The sequence below is a fragment of the Xenopus tropicalis genome, chromosome 3 (assembly GCF_000004195.4).
Source record: "Xenopus tropicalis strain Nigerian chromosome 3, UCB_Xtro_10.0, whole genome shotgun sequence".
NCBI classification, from domain to species: Eukaryota; Metazoa; Chordata; class Amphibia; order Anura; family Pipidae; genus Xenopus; species Xenopus tropicalis.
Genome location: NC_030679.2, coordinates 153,056,115 through 153,077,752, shown reverse-complemented (window position 1 = coordinate 153,077,752; position 21,638 = coordinate 153,056,115). Strand labels below are relative to the sequence as shown.

Sequence of the window (21,638 nt, the reverse complement as noted above, 5' to 3'; positions counted from 1 at the left end):
ATAAGGGGTAATTATATCTTAGTTGGGATCAAGTACAGGTACTGTTTTATTATTACAGAGAAAAGGGAATCATTTAACCATGAAATAAACCCAATAGGGCTGTTCTGCCCCAATAAGGGGTAATTATATCTTAGTTGGGATCAAGTACAGGTACTGTTTTATTATTACAGAGAAAAGGGAATCATTTAACCATTAAATAAACCCAATAGGGCTGTTCTGCCCCAATAAGGGGTAATTATATCTTAGTTGGGATCAAGTACAGGTACTGTTTTATTATTACAGAGAAAAGGGAATCATTTAACCATTAAATAAACCCAATAGGGCTGTTCTGCCCCCAATAAGGGGTAATTATATCTTAGTTGGGATCAAGTACAGGTACTGTTTTATTATTACAGAGAAAAGGGAATCATTTAACCATGAAATAAACCCAATAGGGCTGTTCTGCCCCAATAAGGGGTAATTATATCTTAGTTGGGATCAAGTACAGGTACTGTTTTATTATTACAGAGAAAAGGGAATCATTTAACCATTAAATAAACCCAATAGGGCTGTTCTGCCCCAATAAGGGGTAATTATATCTTAGTTGGGATCAAGTACAGGTACTGTTTTATTATTACAGAGAAAAGGGAATCATTTAACCATTAAATAAACCCAATAGGGCTGTTCTGCCCCAATAAGGGGTAATTATATCTTAGTTGGGATCAAGTACAGGTACTGTTTTATTATTACAGAGAAAAGGGAATCATTTAACCATGAAATAAACCCAATAGGGCTGTTCTGCCCCAATAAGGGGTAATTATATACAGTATATATATATATATATAATTAGTTGGGATCAAGTACAGGTACTGTTTTATTATTATAGAGAAAAAGGAAAACATATTTAAAATTTTGAATTATTTGATTATAATAGAGTCATGGGAGATGGCCTTCCCATAATTTTGAGCTTTCTGGATAATGGGTTTTCGGATAATGGATCCTATACCTGTAGTGTTTCTAACTGATGGAATAAGACAGGGTTGCCCACTTTTCCCCCTTAATTTTTGCTCTACTTATGGAAGCTTTGGCTCAATCAGTCAGTCCAATTCCCTTAATACAAGGCTATTCTATAGGCTCCCATGTTTCCAAGACTTTATTATTGACAGATGACATCACACTCGCCGACCCTATCAAATCTCTACCGGCTTTATTGTAAACATAAATAATAAATATTAAACCTGTTCTCTTTGATCTCCTATTACAAAATAAACAATTCTTTGTTCATTTGTTGGTGGTTGAATAAGTTTTGGACATTGAAGATGAACAACCCCTTTCAGTGCCTCCGTTAAAGTCCTCTTTAAGGAAAATGTTGATCCTATTATTAATCATTTTTATTTATATAAAGATACTGTATCTCAGGCTAGCTACTATTGAGTGTAATCTGCTGCCTAAAAGCCTTTATTTATTTAGGACTATCCCAATTAAAATCCCTTACAAACCCCGAACTTCCTACAAGGTTATAGCTAAACTGAAAAGTAATGGAGGTTTGGGCCTAGCTAATTGGACTCTTCAAGAATTATCCTTTTCTAGACATTCCGTTACCCTTAATGATATGAATGCATCCCCAGCTAAGAAGATCCCAAAAGCTTTTTCCACCCACTACTATAGCAACTATAGAAACATGGGATTTTATATCAAAATTCAGACCATTTAATGTGCAGTTTACACCGGGACTTTCGAGTAGAGTAGAATCCCCTAAACCTGGTCCCATGGATAAGTGGTAACATGACATTCTCCTCAGATCTGTTTCAATGCTCAACATTTCAGCCTTTCTCTTACCCAGTGATCCCCAACCAGTACCTCGGGGGCAACAGGTTGCTCCCCAACCCCATGGATGTTGCTCCCAGTGGCCTCAAAGCAGGGGCTTATTTTTGAAGTTCTGGAGGCCAAATAGAGCCTCCTGTAGGATGTAAGTCCCTAGGGGCTATTAAATAAGCAATTACAGCTTTTATTGGCACCCCAGAAACATTGTTCATGCTTGTGTTGCTCCCCAACACTTTTTTCATTTGAATGTGGCTCTTGGGTTTAAAATGTTGGGGATCCCTGCTCTTACCTATTAAACAAATGTAAGGTCCCCAAAACATCCTTCTTGTCTAACCTGCAGTTCCCTCGTTACTGAAGATCTCGCCCTTTTCAAAAACGTAAGCCTCTATCATAAGAACAACAGCGACTTTGACATACCATGAAGAATCAGCCATTACTACACAACACTGCTGGAAAGTAACTCGTATAATAACGACCCACATACCACAAAATGGGAATCTGAAATAAACTCCTCAGTTGGTTTATATATCAGTTGTTAAATCTATGTGCCTCCCTAACAACTCCAGTGGCTGAAGGGTATATCCAGCTGCCCAGTATCAGCCCATTCATATATTTGGTACAGGTAACCCCTTATGTGCCCATCGGGTAGTTACTGTGTTTGACAGGTGATACCCGCTACCCTGATATACCAACTTACCTGCTTTCTAAGGGAAATACACAACTTACTATAACTTGACTTTTATCTTTTTGACATAAAATTCAATAAATGAGACAGGACATACAATATCTTTTGGCATTATATATGTTTCCCCCTGGTGGGGGTGGGGGATTTTGGCTGAACTATATATCACTATATTTCTTTATAACCATATAAATATATTTGATTAACGTATTTTTGGTTATTCATTGTCCTTATGAAAAATGACAAAAAGGAGGTATTGGCCACTCTGGAAACCCACAGACAGGTCAACAAAAAATATTTAAAAATTGAAAAAACCTTTATTAAATGTTAATCTCACAGATCCCTACGCATTTCGCATCTCTCTGACACCTACTCATAGGCTTCAATGAATTGGGACATATTGCCCCTATGAATTGCCCTTCACATCAGGTCTTTTAACTCAAGAGGTTCTCGGCTTTTTGACATATTTTAAAGAATATTGTAATAAGTAGCTGACTGGCCAGTAACTAATGAATGTATTATATAACTGATTTTATTTATTCAAAGGATTCAATGACACTTTAATTATTGTATTTATCATTCCTTAGTGGACATTCGGTGCTAGTGGAGCCTCTGTATGTTGGGTCTTTGTGTCTATCGAACATTAATAAATATGAAATATATTTCAAAAATCAGTTTTATTTCATTGTGTTAATAGATTCCATTTATTATTCTTTTGTTTTGCTAAGAATGTTTTTGATATCTGCACTTCTCAGGCTGTAAATAACCGGGTTAATCATAGGGATCACCAACGTGAATATGAGAGAGAGAACTTTGCTCAGGATTTGGGATTGTTCTGTGGAGGGAACCACATAAATAGCGATTATAGCTCCGTAATATAAGGAGACCACGGCCAAGTGGGAGCTGCAGGTGGAGAAGGCTTTTTGCCTCCCGGTATGGGACACTATCTTTAGGATTGCATGGGCAATACACATATATGATACACTGATGAGTATTAAGGGGGTAACAGCCAATATTAAAGACACTATCATTCCTTCTATTTGCACTAAGAAAGTATCTGAGCAGGAAAGCTCCAGAAGGGGAGATAAATCACAGAAGAAATGATTAATGGTATTTCGGTCACAGAACTTTAGTCTCCCCATGAGAACCAATGAAATCACTGTAATGCCAAAGCCAAGAGCCCAAGCCACAAGAATGAATTGAAAACAAACGTTAGTAGACATTATAGAAGTGTATCTCAGGGGGATGCAGATGGCCACATATCTGTCATAGGACATTACTGCTAGAAGGATGCACTCAAAAATTTCTGAAACACCCCAAAAATACAATTGTGTTATACAACCAACAAGGGATATTTTGTGTCCATTATTTATTACAGATAAGAGCAAGGTTGGTACAATATTTGAGGACTCCAGTAGATCAGTGAGGGACAGTTGTTGGAGAAAGAAGTACATGGGGGAGTGGAGGTTCCGGCTGAAGGCCACCAACACTATGATGAGGACGTTCTCCCAAACTGTCAGAATGTAAATCAGAAGGAACAGAGAGAACAGGGGAACCTTGAAGTTGTGGAGATTCTGAAATCCCAAGAGAGTCATCTCATTGACCCACGTCTGGTTCTTCTCATTCATTGTCTGAAGGAAACTAATGCTTTTAGTTTGTTCACGGATAAAACATTTGCTGAAACAATGGAAATTTCCTCTGAAGCCTGGAAACCTGTTTTTACAAACAAGTGAAATGATTAGGAGGGCAGGGAAGAACAGATCTCCTTTTATTACCCGGTGCCAGTAACACCCACAGCTGGGAAACCTACTGGGAAATCTCCAGGGGCTTTGGGGTAATTACCAGCCCTTGGGGGAATCTGATCATTTGTATCGTTGCAGATATTTAATTACATATGGAACAAAAACACATTATAATATTGTATTGGTAAATATACTTTGTTATCTTTGATCCTAAGGCAGATATTTCTCCAAATACCAATCAGGGGTTCATTAATTGATTCAATAAAGTAATTTGTGCTAAATAAATAAGAAAAGCCTTTTTGTAAAAAACTATTTAATTCGAAAAAGTGCAAGTGCTATAGTTTTATATTCTCCCAATTTCTCAGCGCACCCTCGAGTATCACTGTGGCTTGGCGCGCGTTTCGCTTAATTCGTTTCTCAAAAGGCAAAAGAGTCGCCAAATTTCGGAGTAACCACAATCATTTCTGATGTTCTAAAATGTCCCGAAAATGCTTTTATCGGTCGTATGAACATTTCGAGTTTACATCCCGAAAATCTTGAATTTTTCGAGTTGAAAGCATTTTTAAAATTTGAGTTTAAACGGACGTTCGTTTCCATGAATCCTTTTCGTTTTTCCCAAACAGGAAGTGCTCCAGCGGCCATTTTAGGAGCATTGGCGCCCATTCTTGGGAAACAATAATGTGTTTACGTTTCAGTTGAAACTGGGTGAAACAATGATGGGATTTACTTTCCATTTGAAGCTGAGTGAAGCTGTCACTGCTATTCTAAGCCTCCATAGGAAACAATGGTACTCTACAGATCAAACCTGTTGAATTTTTATTTTACAAAAAAAATTAACTAAACATTAATAAGTCACGAATTATGGGAGTTACTGCTGACCATCCTGGGGGAGATACTGGACTTCTGATGATCCTACCCACCTGCCCCAGCAGGACCAACACTTCAATGGAGCCACTACAAGGCAGCAATGACAAACAGAATGACAATAAAATCAACTAACAAGCTAATTAATGGGGTGAAGGAGAAGCTGAATACTTCAAGACAAATTGAATGTAGTTAAAGGGGGTTTTTATAGGAGGACAATGCTACGGGTAATAGAGCAGATTCGTTATTGGCCCAACAACTTATAGAATTAATGGCCAGAAGTCCCATAATGCAAATTGTTGGTCCAAAGGGTGAAGAGGTTCTAAAGCAAATAGTAGATGTTTTTGCTAGTTATGAGGGACTTTATCATTTAGATTCAAATAAGATGTTCCCTGTCATACGATTGGAGGATTCCTTGATCGCTTCTACCACACGTTTGTCCTGATGAGTATCCGGCTCTAGTGAAACCTATTGGGGAAGGAGAAGTTTCTATAGTTACAGAGTCTCTTTCTCTCCAGGAATTGATGGTTTAGGCGCAAAATATTATAAAAATTCTAATTCCCCAATTGGCAACTTTATTTAATGTTATGATAGAAGGAAATCAAACATTACAGGAGGTGTTAATGGTAATTATTTCTATTATTCCAAGAACATAGAGGGACCCTAATTATTGTACCTATATTGCATTGTACCTATAGACCAATATTCACTGAGCTCCTCCATTTTAGCGGAACCTCTTGCCAAACTATTAGGTCTTTGGCTTCTGAGTATGAGTTGGTTGGTCGCTTTGCACCCAATGCACCTACATTGTTATAATGTTTTATTATTTACTTACTGATCCAAATGAACTTCTAAAAAGTGTTAAAATTTTGTTTTGGGAAGAGGAGAAAGGGTAAATTAATAAAACAGTACCTGTACTTGATCCCAACTAAGATATAATTACCCCTTATTGGGGCAGAACAGCCCTATTGGGTTTATTTCATGGTTAAATGATTCCCTTTTCTCTGTAATAATAAAACAGTACCTGTACTTGATCCCAACTAAGATATAATTACCCCTTATTGGGGCAGAACAGCCCTATTGGGTTTATTTAATGGTTAAATGATTCCCTTTTCTCTGTAATAATAAAACAGTACCTGTACTTGATCCCAACTAAGATATAATTACCCCTTATTGGGGCAGAACAGCCCTATTGGGTTTATTTCATGGTTAAATGATTCCCTTTTCTCTGTAATAATAAAACAGTACCTGTACTTGATCCCAACTAAGATATAATTACCCCTTATTGGGGCAGAACAGCCCTATTGGGTTTATTTCATGGTTAAATGATTCCCTTTTCTCTGTAATAATAAAACAGTACCTGTACTTGATCCCAACTAAGATATAATTACCCCTTATTGGGGCAGAACAGCCCTATTGGGTTTATTTAATGGTTAAATGATTCCCTTTTCTCTGTAATAATAAAACAGTACCTGTACTTGATCCCAACTAAGATATAATTACCCCTTATTGGGGGCAGAACAGCCCTATTGGGTTTATTTAATGGTTAAATGATTCCCTTTTCTCTGTAATAATAAAACAGTACCTGTACTTGATCCCAACTAAGATATAATTACCCCTTATTGGGGGCAGAACAGCCCTATTGGGTTTATTTAATGGTTAAATGATTCCCTTTTCTCTGTAATAATAAAACAGTACCTGTACTTGATCCCAACTAAGATATAATTACCCCTTATTGGGGCAGAACAGCCCTATTGGGTTTATTTAATGGTTAAATGATTCCCTTTTCTCTGTAATAATAAAACAGTACCTGTATTTGATCCCAACTAAGATATAATTACCCCTTATTGGGGCAGAACAGCCCTATTGGGTTTATTTAATGGTTAAATGATTCCCTTTTCTCTGTAATAATAAAACAGTACCTGTATTTGATCCCAACTAAGATATAATTACCCCTTATTGGGGGCAGAACAGCCCTATTGGGTTTATTTAATGGTTAAATGATTCCCTTTTCTCTGTAATAATAAAACAGTACCTGTACTTGATCCCAACTAAGATATAATTACCCCTTATTTTTATAATTATTTGCCTCCCTCTCCTATTGCCCCAGCTGCCAAAAACTAATGTTCCTTGAGGCTACAATATTATTGTTGCTTTTTATTTCTTATCTGCCTATTCATATATCAGTCTCGTGTTCAAAGCACTCCCTGGTTGCTAAGGTAATTGAGACCCTAGCATCCATATAGCTGCTGGAGAGCTGCTGAACAAAAAGTGAAATAACTAAAAAACTACAGGTAATAAAAAATGAAGACCAATTGCAAGCTGACTCAGAATATCCCTCTGTACACGACACTAAAAGTTATCTCAAAGGGGAACAAACCCTTTCATTGCAGGGTAAGCAGTCGGCAGTTATTGTGGAGCCGGGGGTGAGACTGGATCAGAGTCAGGGCCTGGCCGGGTCAGAACCAGTGAAACAGACTGAACGCACGGTCAGGGAGAAGCCGAGTCCCACACAGGGGCAACAGGGGGAGATAGGGATCCCTAGGCACACCAACTCCCACTCACAATTCCCACAAGGAAACCAGTTTGCCCAGGTGACTGGGCTGGTGGGGGGCAATTAAAGGCTTTGGCTTCCTGTGATTGGCAGGTTGGATTACAAGGTTAACCTCTATCAGTGCTGGAAGAAACCCTACCGTCGGGCCATTCCCCAGTTCCCAACAGCTTTATGATCCCTACTTCTCGTTGAAAATATGTTTAAACTGAACGTTAATAAATCACGAATTATGGGAAAATTTCTGAAAACCTTTGAGAAACGATATCAGAAAAATAGAGTGCTGGCAAAAACCCATTTGTAAATCTTGAAGTAAAAAAAAAATTGACTTTTTATATATATGTAACCCTATTCTGGCTAGTTTTTGCCAGTACCGGCTAGTAGGTATGAGCACGGGCACATGTGACTCCAACACACAGGCTGGGCCTTCGCAAAACGGAAGAATTACACTTGAGAGGTGTTGCAGAACTACAACTCTCTACTGCCACAATGTGTATATAAGTAATTATGGACGCCAGAGGTTCTTTTGCATTGAACTAGAACTTGGTTTATTGATGGTACATACATATGCAGGGTTAATACTCACAGCATTGAGGTAGAATAGCACATAAATGTCAAATGCAGTTGCAAATAGCAAGAATAGTATGGCACCACTATGGAGATAGGTATGGGGATATAGCCAGGAGTCCCAAAGGTAATGTCTGCCTTATCTGGACCGGATCCCTACAGCGACGGTGGTTCAGGGGTTAATAACAGCCTAAATCCTATGTCTGACACTGCGGTCCCTACAGTAAGGCAGCAGAGCCTTGGGGGGTACTAAACCCTCTATAGTCTCCTATGTGGGAGCGTATAGCTGCTCATACTAAATAGCCCTGAACTAAGTCACACTCCTAAAGCTGCTATAACAGAGTCTAACCTGCAAATGACTACACCTCATTCACGGGGTCCCTGATCCCCGACTTAGAATCACTAGATGGATTGGCTTCCTCTAGGGCACAGACTTCTGGGTCCAGTTGAGAACCCAGGCTCAATGTGCAACCTGTTCTGAAGGATAGGAATGCCAAAGAGGAAGTGCCCGCCCCCTGCAAATCACTATATTACAGTGTGCAGGAAGTGGTCATCCTAACTAAGGGCCAATAAGTGCATAGTGACACATAACTAAAGTGACAACATTACAATCTGCTCAGTAACAGCAGATAGCACAGTGTAGGGCTAAAGCCATAGGGATCTTAGTTCCTATGGGTCCCTACATATATATTGATAATAGGGGAGTGCAGAGAACCTCTTGTTGTTAATAGTCCTAGAACCCATTTAGGTTCTGGTTTATTCTTACTTGAATGTCCCTATGTGATGCCCAGGCAACGGGATACACACGGGAGTTGGTGGGGGTAAGTCTCCTTCCCAATGGATGTGATGTTGAGGTTGTGGCGCGTCACCAAGGGAACCAATGATTTCACCCTATTGGTTATAACAACATATTTTAATGGCATTATGAAAAATAACTGACGCATAGACGTGCTTGAGAAGGGTGTGTTTGGCTCTTGAAACATCCCAAGAATATGTCTAAGTGACTCCTAAAGCTTTCTGATTGTTGGTCAGATGGTCCAGGGCTTGTCTGATATCTTTATTTCTGAGGCTGTAAATAAGGGGGTTAATTAGTGGGGTCACTGCTGTGTAGGACAGAGAGAGAACTTTACTTGTGGTCTGTGATTCTTTCCTGGGGGGAACCACATAAATAGCAATGAGAGTCCCATAAAACATGGAGACCACGGCCAAGTGGGAGCTGCAGGTGGAGAAGGCTTTTTGCCTCCCGGTATGGGACACTATCTTTAGGATTGCATGGGCAATACACATATATGATACACTGATGAGTATAAAGGGGAAGAAAAAAACAGGGAAAGACAGTAAGATATTAGTTAAACGCACTAAGGAAGTGTCTGAGCAGGAAAGTTCAAGAAGAGGGAAGAAATCACAGAAGAAATGGTTAATGGTATTTTGGTCACAGAACTGTAGGGTAACCATGATATTGCCAAGAAGTAACACAGATATGAGGCCAAGCAACCAAGACATGAGACTGAATGTAACACAAACCCTGTGGGACATTATAGAAGTGTATCTCAGGGGGATGCAGATGGCCACATATCTGTCATAGGCCATTACTGCTAGGAGCAAACACTCAAAGGCTTCTGTTGCAGTAAAAAAAGAAAACTGTATTATACACCCAACAAAGGGCAACATGACTTTATCATAAATTCCAGTCTGGAGCAGGGTGGGTACAATAATTGTGGATCCCAGTAGATCAGTGAGGGCCAACTGCTGGAGAAAGAAGTACATGGGGGAGTGGAGGTTCCGGCTGAAGGCCACCAACACTATGATGAGGACGTTCTCCCAAACTGTCAGAATGTAAATCAGAAGGAACAGAGAGAACAGGGGAACCTTGAAGTTGTGGAGATTCTGAAACCCCAAGAGAACAATCTCACTGACCCACGTCTGGTTCTTCATGGACATTTCCTAGAGGAAGAACACATTGTGAAGAAGGTCAAACAGCATTTTAATCTAAACTCATTTACCCACTTTTGTCTTCAAATTCTTTGCAATATGGAGAATGAATTATAGGGAGAACCCCCTAGTGTAGACAAATGTTTTTTATTAAACAGGGGGGTCATGGGGGCCATACACTCAGCCCATTCTACTGCACACTGCCCTCACTTGAATTCATAATCTCAGGGGCGTATCTGAAGCAAGGCCTAGAGTTACCCATCTAGAGACATCCTGGCCAGGCAGTTAGACCACTGAATGTGTTTTATATGCTGAATTTTGTGTCAGAATTTTACTAATTTGCTAATGAATAATTGGTTTGGAATCTTTTCAGTATTTGACCGAATTCTTAAATTGTAGATTCTTCACATTCCTACTAACGTTAGGAAAAGGAATAATGGAGGCAGCTTTCTGGATAGTTTCTATAGGTGATAATGATGAGCAAATCTGTTCCGTTTAGTCGAAAAATTTGCAAAACTGCCGAAAAATTGACAAAATGGTGAACAATTTTTCCTTATGTGCAACAATTTTCTCTTAGGCTCATTACTTTTTCTCTCACTCCAAATGCATTGAAGTCAATGGGTGTATTTTTTTTCACTGCAAATTTTAAAGCAGTTTCAAAAATTCACAGATGGCGAAATGCAGAATTTCACGGTGAATCCAGGCCTGGCGAAAAAATTTGCTCATCACTAATAGGTTGGAGGGTAATTGTTGGAGGGTAAAATGTATTCCAGTACTGGAATTCCTCCTGAATCCCTTAACGGTTTCATTTGAGAAATCATTAAAATGAGCATTCTACAAAAAGCGATGGAATTTTACAGAATCCTGAAATAAATCCAAAACGTTAACGTACAAGGAAAGCAGAATTCTTATACCGGTCCCTCTTCCCTCCCACCCGAATTTATTTCTCCTTGCTACAATCCCACTAGCTTGTAATTCCCTGCTAGAGTCAGAGTTCAATGATGTATTTATTAATAGTCACTATAATTTGTAAGTCGATTGTACAAAAATGTCCAATTTTGTGGGGGTTTTTAGGCGAAATGTTCGACTTTTTTTCTTGAAAAGTTCAGGAAATTTTGTGAAAGTTTTACGAAATGTTTGAGAATATATTGCCATAAAAGTAAATGGATGTTCATTTCCATTAATCCTCTTTATTTTTCCCAAACAGGAAGTGCTCCAGCGGCCATTTTAGAAACATTGGTGCTCATTCTTGGAAAACAATAATGTGCTTAAGTTTCCCTTGAAAGTGTGTGAAATGGAAAACAATGATGTGATTAACTTCCCCTTGAAAGTGTGTGAAATACAGTTTTATAAATCTCGAACATTTGTGGTTTTTAAAAAATTTTTACTCAGAACTATCCGAATTTTTCGAGAAAATAAACCAAAACCATCAAATCATGTACTGCCAAAAAAACCAATACGTAAATTAAAAATTAAACCCCTTAGTTTTTGTGATTTGACAGAAAAGGGTAATTTTAGGGTAAAGTTTTTACTTGGGTAAAATGAGGGAACTTGGCAAGGGGGTAAATACTTTTATAATACCCACAAATAATTTTCAGAAAAACACAAATGTCCTTCCCAGAAAGTAACCAATACCCGCCCCACCCCCCACGTATCAGTAAATACTGAAGGTTTAATCAGAATTTAGTCTTTATTTCTAGCAAAGCACAAACCCCTTGTAGAACCTCCCCCATAGGCACCTGCCCCATAGGCGCCTCCCCCATAGAATGTGACTGACCTGATAGTAACAAATCTCTCTTTATGCTGATTTACTAATTAAACCTCCAGTCTCAGGAATCCCCCTGCTCGGTACCACCCTATGGAAGAGAAGCTCATTAGGAACTGAGTGTCTTTGCTGAAGGAACTTCCAGATCCTGAAATATCCTGGTTTCTATCTTCTCTCTCAGATCCTTCAGTGTCTCTTACAATGGGGAATCACCTTCTCCCCTGCCTCTCTCTGTCGGGGTTCCTCAAGGCTCTGTCCTGGGCCCCTTACTATTCTCTCGCATCTCTTCCTGCCTCGCCACTATCTCCACTTGGTTGTCCCAACGTTACCTTAAACTAAACCTCTCTAAGCCTGAACTGGTTCTCTTTCCCCCATCCAACGCCCACATTGTTCCTGAGGTATCTATCACTGTTACTATCACCCCATCTTCCCAGGCCCAGGGGTTACTCTCAATTCTGCCCTGTCCTTCACTCCTCATATGCAGTCACTTATCAAATCCTGTCAAGGCTGCACTCCTTCTCCAACACAATCCCAACCATTTCTTTCCAATCAAATCACTTTACAGGAAAGATGTTCTTGGGGGAATATTCTACTGATTTGCCCCTACCAGAACCGCCCCAGATACTGTGGAACCATAGGAAGATGCCCCCATGAGCTTCTCCCAATGTGTAACCTGCTCTGCATTTCTCCTGCCATTTTGCTAACACAATCCCAACCATTTCTTTCCAATCAAATCACTTTACAGGAAAGAAGTTCTTGGGGGAATATTCTACTGATTTGCCCCTACCAGAACCGCCCCAGATACTGTGATACTGTGATATTAAATGTATAGATCCAATTAATAAAGGTTGATCTAGGAAAATGTCAACATACAATGACTTAATTGCCTTCCCAGCATTCTCAGTGCTTGAAGTAACAGGATTGGCACCTCCCGCAATGGTCTCACCCACTGACTCACCAATGAGCTCTAAGGGCACATCTTTGTATGATCAATTCATTTTTTATAACCACCATTTCTCTCAGGTAATCACTATACACTCTGTTTGTAATAAACAGATCTCTAACCCAATCCAAATATGTTATACAAATGCTCAGCTCTGACTGGCTCTCAGGCCAGAACTTCCTGAACTTCTCCCCAGATACTGTGGAACCATAGGAAGATGCCCCCATGAGCTTCTCCCAATGTGTAACCTGCTCTGCATTTCTCCTGCCATTTTGCTAACACAATCCCAACCATTTCTTTCCAATCAAATCACTTTACAGGAAAGATGTTCTTGGGGGAATATTCTACTGATTTGCCCCTACCAGAACCGCCCCAGATACTGTGGAACCATAGGAAGATGCCCCCATGAGCTTCTCCCAATGTGTAACCTGCTCTGCATTTCTCCTGCCATTTTGCTAACACAATCCCAACCATTTCTTTCCAATCAAATCACTTTACAGGAAAGATGTTCTTGGGGGAATATTCTACTGATTTGCCCCTACCAGAACCGCCCCAGATACTGTGGAACCATAGGAAGATGCCCCCATGAGCTTCTCCCAATGTGTAACCTGCTCTGCATTTCTCCTGCCATTTTGCTAACACAATCCCAACCATTTCTTTCCAATCAAATCACTTTACAGGAAAGATGTTCTTGGGGGAATATTCTACTGATTTGCCCCTACCAGAACCGCCCCAGATACTGTGGAACCATAGGAAGATGCCCCCATGAGCTTCTCCCAATGTGTAACCTGCTCTGCATTTCTCCTGCCATTTTGCTAACACAATCCCAACCATTTCTTTCCAATCAAATCACTTTACAGGAAAGATGTTCTTGGGGGAATATTCTACTGATTTGCCCCTACCAGAACCGCCCCAGATACTGACTGGGCAGGGAAGAACAGATCTCCTTTTATTACCCGGTGCCAGTAACACCCACAGCTGGGAAACCTACTGGGGAATCTCCAGGGGCTTTGGGGTAATTACCAGCCCTTGGGGGAATCTGATCATTTTCTAATAATGTTGTAAACAAGTAATTAATTGGATTCAGTTAATTGGGAAACTCATTAGATGTTTTATCAATAAAATTAATGACCCAGATCCCATTGTGACTATTTATCTCCATTGTTGTATAGAAACTGATATTTAATATGAAATAAAAATATGTAATTATTTTATACTCTGATCAACAAATATAAAATCTTCGATATAGTCTAAGAATAAGAAACAATATTGAAATGTCTGATACTGAGCTGGGAAACTCCCGCAGCTGCTTCATGAAACTGATACCCAGTAAGTACAATGGTTTAATCCATGAATCCCCAGTACGATAATAACGATTTAAAAACAGAAAGAAATGAAAATGTGATATGTTCTATTAAAGGGGGAAAAGCTTTTAGCTGAAAAGGGCAAATGACAAAGAGCAAAACGGAATATCCCATTAATGGGCGATTAGTGAATCTAAAACGGAATAAACCTCCCACCCGTCTGTCCCGTTCCTTCCCCCAAATCACTGAACAAAGAACAGAAAACGATTCAGTTGGGCAGAAATAATATCTGAAATGTCCCATTCGCTTTATCCATAACGGCTGGAACCCCCCCCCCCTCCCTCCTCCTCCTCCTGCTGTCTGTAAAACTCATTGGCCAACGGAGGAACCCAATTAGGAGACCCATTAGGAGACATTAGTTCACAATATATATATACACTATAACTGGAACAGAGCCATTTTAATTATTTTCCAGATCACAAAACCACAAATATTGTTTGTACAGAAATACAATGTACAATGCAGTCCCCTAGCTATTTGGGCAGCTATAGGGGTGTTCTGTGTAATGAGAAGTAAGTCCCTTTTTCTGGGTAGTGGCATGACCTTTAGCAGTTCCACAGTTTGGCCATACAAGGTGTAGTATAGTATAAAAGTAAAGAGTATACAGGTCCAACTTCGGACTCCTCCAGTTACATGGGAGTAGGAGAAACAATAGGTTAGCTGAAAGCAGTTCTAATGTGTAGCACTGGCTTAAAGCTCAGACTAAGGCACACTTTACTGCTGCGCTGCAAGTTGGAGTGATATCCCCCCCCTCCCCCCCAGCAGCCGATCAGCAGAACAATGGCAAGGGAGCAAGATAGCAGCTCCCAGTAGGTATCAGAATAGCACTCAATAGTAAGAAATCCAAGTCTGGCTTGGGACTCCTCCAGTTACATGGGAGTAGGAGAAACAATAGGTTAGCTGAAAGCAGTTCTAATGTGTAGCGCTGGCTCCTACTGAAAGCTCACACTTAGCTCCAATATTGGGTATCTAAGGGGTTAGGGCCCAGTGATCCCCAACCCGTAACTCTGGGCAACATGTTGCTCCCCAACCCATTGGATGTTGTTCCTAGTGGCCCCAAAGCAGGAGCTTATTTTTGAATTCCTGGCTTGAAATCAAGTTTTGGTTGGGTACAAACCAGATGAACTGTCAAACAAAGCCTCCTGTGGGCTGCCAATCCACGTAGGGGTACCAAATAGCCAATGAAAGCCCTTATATGGCCCCTATGAGGACTTTTTTCTTGCTTGTGTTGCTCCACCAATTCTTTTTACATTTGATAGTGGCTCGTGGCCATTAGGCAAATCTCTTGGTCCAATACAGGCAAAGGATTGGGGTGGTTGGCAACCAGTATATTCAGGAATGGAGCAGAAAGTCAGAAACTGGTAGATAAGGACAAGATAACAATTTAGGCTCAACTATGGACTTTACGAGAAAAGACCTGTATTTGGGCATTGAACCCGGGTCTTTGGTGTCCTTTTTATTTTTTTGTTCCAATCGCAACAACACCCTATTGTTGCGGCCTTGGGCACCTTTGATTTTTCCCAATCTTTGCCGTAGTGTTCCTGACATACAATAACCCCAATACCATTTAGTTGTTACACCCATTATTCTATCCCGACACCCCAATCAGTAGCCTTTGAATGAAGGAATAAAATACGGGGGAGTTTTCTTCCCAAATGATCCCATACGCAGACCAATCACATGAAGTCATCTTGTTTCTCACTGCAATAGGTAACTGGGAGTTGCAATAGGTAACTGGGAGTTGCAATAGGTAACTGGGAGTTGCAATAGGTAACTGGGAGTTGCAATAGGTAACTGGGAGTTGCAGCGCTTCACCCCAAAATGTACATTGTTTGATCTCTGACCTGCAGTAGGATCCCCAATATGGGGCAGTTTCTGCCAAGATGGACCCTTATGTCCCCACCCTAAAGAGTTTGCTTCTCTGCCACGGCTCAGTGTCAGACTGGGGTGCCAGGGGCCTACCCCAGGGCCTCCCCCCACCCCAGTCATGAACCTTGCCCCAAAGGGGGGCCCTGCAGTCCTGCACTTACTTGAATAGCCGGGCCCTCACTGCAGCCTTCAAAAATGAGGGAGGGACCTTCTGTGCCCCTTATTTCTTACTAGAGGAAAAATTATGTCCCGTTAAAGCTGCATGGGGATTGGTTGGGCTGGGTGGGAAGTTCAAACTCCACCCATCCAATCTCCATACAGCTTTACCGGAGGTCCCTCCCTCATTTCTGAAGGCTGCAGCTCAATGACTGGGCCGGCGGGCCCACAACATTTTTTTTCCCAGTGCCCCTCTGGCCTAGTCCAACACTGACTGGGCTTCTTATGGTAGTACTATCTGGGATCTTACAGCAACACCTCTCTCTCTCCAGCACTTCCTCTCAGGACTTCCTGTCTGCTCATAGGGCTCAGAGGCTCCTCCCCTCTGCACAAAAACAGGCAGATCAGCCAAAATGACAGAGGATGGGATATGTTCCCCCCGCCTCCCTACATCTGGACCCTTTGTGTTTCATATTATACAATAATTGGCAGGACTGAAACCATTACAAAGAGATATTGGCGGTGGGAGCAAATGGGGTTTATTGTTTTCTCAAAAAAAAAAAAAGGAATAAAACACATTAACCCTTTCACTGTCAGGAGAATGTGCAGTTCAGCTACTGCAAGAGACTTAATTAACATTTGATGCTCTTTAGCTGAAAGGCTTTTCCTGGGGGGAACATCTTGTTTATCTGGGAGACAATACCTACATGTACTGAATATGTGAATAGAGTTTCTGTGTAATTCACTTCTGTAGCAAAACACAGGCGTCTAAATACCCAAAAAATGACAAAAAAAATCCTATTTCCCTGACGATGAACAGATTTGGGACAAAGCGCCAAGAGTAGATGCGGCAGTTTCGCGCCTCTCCAGGAGAACGTTGTTACCAGTAGAGGATGTGGTGGCCTTTATAAACCCCATGGATAGAAAGATGGAGGCATCTCTAAAAAATCTTTTTTAGCATTGGGAGTGACTTGCAGGTCGGCGTTAGCACTTTCATCAGTATCTAGCGCAATGCAGACATGGCTGCAGAAGATTGAATCTGCTTGAAAGGAAGGTGTGGAGAGGAGAGATGGAATTGATGTCTTGGCAAAAGTGAAGTTGGTGACAGATTTTCTTACAGAATCTTCAGTTGATTTAGTCAGGTTCTCATCAAGAGCAATGGCACTGTCAGTAGCAGCGAGAAGGGCATTGTGGTTAAGAGCTTGGAATGCAGATAAAGTGACCAAGATGAAGGTCAAATGCTGTTTGGTCCCAAATTGGACACAATTATTAAGAAGGTGACGGGGGTAAGAGCGCTTTCTTACCCTGGGGAGAAAAACAGGACAATATTCAGATACAGTAGGGGAGCGGCAGCCCTTTCGAGGCAAGACTTCTTTCAGGATGGATCAGAAGCCCAGCCCATCAGGGCAGGGTAAGCGACCACAATGGAGAGGAGGACAAGCAGAATTACTTAAGTTGCAGAAACCAAAAACAGAGAATCCAAGATTCGCAAAGAAGACAGACTGAGGAATTGACAGCTCAAACTTCAGGGATACCCAGAAGACCTCAAAAGTTTGTAGAAGTTTGGGCAAAGTCCATTTCGGATCACTGGGTTCTTCAGACAATATCAGAAGGCTATTATTCAGAGTTCAAGAAGACTCCAGAGGAGAATCTGTTCATTGTGTCACAAATTCCTCATCAAGCAGAGAGGAGGAAGGTAATGATTACGTATGTGAAGCAACGTCTAATAGATGGAGCAATAACTCCAGTGCCCCAGAAGTTTTGGGGAAGAGGTTTATACTCAGTATTGTTTATGCTAAAAAAGAAAACAGGAGATTTTCGACCAGTATGGGATTTGAGGCCAATAAATTCATCTTTGCAAAAAAGGACTTTAAGAATGGAGTCCATTTTTTCCATAGTAAAGGAGATATGACCAGACGATTGGCTTTTATCTATAGATCTAAAAGATGCTTATCTTCACGTGACCATTGCAACCACACATCAAAGGTTTCTGAGGTTTGCCATGGCTCAAGATCTTCACTACCAGTTTACATGCCTCCCCTTTGGGTTGGCAACCTCCCCGAAAGTGTTCTATTATACCACAAGGACTTGGTAATAAAGTCACAAGACCACGGTTGGGTTCTAAACTTACAAAAGGGCCAGTTAGAACCAACACAAGATCTAGTATACTTAGGAGCAAGGTTTCAAACTAAACAAGCGGTGGTCACATTGCCAGAGGAGAAGAAGGAAAAGATAAAGCTGGTAATATCCAGGTTGTTAAGAAGAGACTCAATGTCGGCAAGAGAGATAACCAGTATCATGGGGTTACTGAATTCAACAACTCCAGTGGTGATGTGGGCAAGGTGGCACACCAGGTCACTGCAGTTGGCCTTCTTGACACAATGGAAGAGAGGGAGGCACAATTGGAACCAGAACATTTTTGTACACCGAGAGGTGAAGGTGCAAATAAAGTGGTGGTTGGAGGAATCCAATCTGACCAGAGGTCAAACATTGAGGGATGTTCCTTGGAAAACATTGACAACCGACTCCAGCCCCAAAGGATGGGGGGCTCATGTGGAGGGGAAAGGTATACAAGGAACATGGTCAAGAGAGGAAGAGTCCCTTCCAGCAAATGTGTTGGAGTTGAGAGCGGTATGGAAAGCAATTCAATTATTGAGCAAACATCTAAGAGGAACATCATTGATGATAAGATTAGACAATATGGCAGCAGTAGCCTACATAAAGAAACAGGGTGGCACGCACAGTTGGAGTCTAATGTAACATAGTAACATAGTAAGTTGGGTTGAAAAAAGACATACGTCCATCAAGTTCAACCATAATGCCTATATATAACCTGCCTAACTACTAGTTGATCCAGAGGAAGGCAAAAAACCCCATCTGAAGCCTCTCTAATTTGCCGCAGAGGGGAAAAAATTCCTTCCTGACTCCAAGATGGCAATCGGACCAGTCCCTGGGGCAACTAGTACTGAGAGCTATCTCCCATACCCCTGTATTCCCTCACTTGTACTGAGAGCTATCCCCCCTACCCCTGTATTCCCTAACTTGTACTGAGAGCTATCTCCCCTACCCCTGTATTCCCTCACTTGTACTGAGAGCTATCCCCCCTACCCCTGTATTCCCTCACTTGTACTGAGAGCTATCCCCCCTACCCCTGTATTCCCTCACTTGTACTGAGAGCTATCTCCCCTACCCCTGTATTCCCTCACTTGTACTGAGAGCTATCTCCCCTACCCCTGTATTCCCTCACTTGTACTGAGAGCTATCTCCCATACCCCTGTATTCCCTCACTTGTACTGAGAGCTATCCCCCCTACCCCTGTATTCCCTCACTTGTACTGAGAGCTATCTCCCATACCCCTGTATTCCCTCACTTGTACTGAGAGCTATCCCCCCTACCCCTGTATTCCCTCACTTGTACTGAGAGCTATCTCCCATACCCCTGTATTCCCTCACTTGTACTGAGAGCTATCTCCCCTACCCCTGTATTCCCTCACTTGTACTGAGAGCTATCTCCCATACCCCTGTATTCCCTCACTTGTACTGAGAGCTATCTCCCATACCCCTGTATTCCCTCACTTGTACTGAGAGCTATCTCCCCTACCCCTGTATTCCCTCACTTGTACTGAGAGCTATCTCCCCTACCCCTGTATTCCCTCACTTGTACTGAGAGCTATCCCCCATACCCCTGTATTCCCTCACTTGTACTGAGAGCTATCCCCCATACCCCTGTATTCCCTCACTTGTACTGAGAGCTATCTCCCCTACCCCTGTATTCCCTCACTTGTACTGAGAGCTATCTCCCCTACCCCTGTATTCCCTCACTTGTACTGAGAGCTATCCCCCCTACCCCTGTATTCCCTCACTTGTACTGAGAGCTATCCCCCCTACCCCTGTATTCCCTCACTTGTACTGAGAGCTATCTCCCCTACCCCTGTATTCCCTCACTTGTACTGAGAGCTGTCCCCCCTACCCCTGTATTCCCTCACTTGTACTGAGAGCTATCCCCCTACCCCTGTATTCCCTCACTTGTACTGAGAGCTATCTCCCCTACCCCTGTATTCCCTCACTTGTACTGAGAGCTATCCCCCCTACCCCTGTATTCCCTCACTTGTACTGAGAGCTATCCCCCCTACCCCTGTATTCCCTCACTTGTACTGAGAGCTATCCCCCCTACCCCTGTATTCCCTCACTTGTACTGAGAGCTATCCCCCTACCCCTGTATTCCCTCACTTGTACTGAGAGCTATCCCCCCTACCCCTGTATTCCCTCACTTGTACTGAGAGCTATCCCCCTGTCCCTGTATTCCCTCACTTATACTGAGAGCTATCTCCCCTACCCCTGTATTCCCTCACTTGTACTGAGAGCTATCCCCCCTACCCCTGTATTCCCTCACTTGTACTGAGAGCTATCTCCCCTACCCCTGTATTCCCTCACTTGTACTGAGAGCTATCTCCCTACCCCTGTATTCCCTCACTTGTACTGAGAGCTATCCCCCCTACCCCTGTATTCCCTCACTTGTACTGAGAGCTATCTCCCCTACCCCTGTATTCCCTCACTTGTACTGAGAGCTATCCCCCCTACCCCTGTATTCCCTCACTTGTACTGAGAGCTATCCCCCCTACCCCTGTATTCCCTCACTTGTACTGAGAGCTATCCCCCCTGTCCCTGTATTCCCTCACTTATACTGAGAGCTATCTCCCCTACCCCTGTATTCCCTCACTTGTACTGAGAGCTATCCCCCCTACCCCTGTATTCCCTCACTTGTACTGAGAGCTATCCCCCCTACCCCTGTATTCCCTCCCTTGTACTGAGAGCTATCCCCCTACCCCTGTATTCCCTCACTTGTACTGAGAGCTATCCCCCATACCCCTGTATTCACTCACTTGTACTGAGAGCTATCTCCCATACCCCTGTATTCCCTCACTTGTACTGAGAGCTATCTCCCCTACCCCTGTATTCCCTCACTTGTACTGAGAGCTATCTCCCCTACCCCTGTATTCCCTCACTTGTACTGAGAGCTATCTCCCCTACCCCTGTATTCCCTCACTTGTACTGAGAGCTATCCCCCCTACCCCTGTATTCCCTCACTTGTACTGAGAGCTATCCCCCCTACCCCTGTATTCCCTCACTTGTACTGAGAGCTATCTCCCCTACCCCTGTATTCCCTCACTTGTACTGAGAGCTATCTCCCCTACCCCTGTATTCCCTCACTTGTACTGAGAGCTATCTCCCCTACCCCTGTATTCCCTCACTTGTACTGAGAGCTATCCCCCCTACCCCTGTATTCCCTCACTTGTACTGAGAGCTATCCCCCCTACCCCTGTATTCCCTCACTTGTACTGAGAGCTATCTCCCCTACCCCTGTATTCCCTCACTTGTACTGAGAGCTATCCCCCTACCC

General features: G+C 42.1%; 2 protein-coding genes across 2 annotated transcripts; both read right to left on the bottom strand.

Moving 5' to 3' along the window:
• Nucleotides 1-3,192: 3,192 nt before the first annotated feature.
• On the bottom strand, nucleotides 3,193-4,113 carry LOC100490739 (olfactory receptor 11L1-like). The gene has a single exon (XM_002942212.2). The coding sequence runs from the start codon at nucleotides 4,111-4,113 to the stop codon at nucleotides 3,193-3,195; it is 921 nt and encodes a 306-aa protein (XP_002942258.2).
• A 5,092-nt stretch (nucleotides 4,114-9,205) lies between these two features.
• LOC108646268 (olfactory receptor 1468-like) lies at nucleotides 9,206-10,150 on the bottom strand. The gene has a single exon (XM_018092742.1). The coding sequence runs from the start codon at nucleotides 10,148-10,150 to the stop codon at nucleotides 9,206-9,208; it is 945 nt and encodes a 314-aa protein (XP_017948231.1).
• Between the last annotated feature and the right edge of the window lie 11,488 nt (nucleotides 10,151-21,638).

What these genes read in the sequence shown, in the direction of transcription:
- LOC100490739 (XM_002942212.2), bottom strand. Translation starts at nt 4,113, where the DNA reads ATGAATGAGAAGAACCAGACGTGGGTCAATGAGATGACTCTCTTGGGA.
- LOC108646268 (XM_018092742.1), bottom strand. Translation starts at nt 10,150, where the DNA reads ATGTCCATGAAGAACCAGACGTGGGTCAGTGAGATTGTTCTCTTGGGG.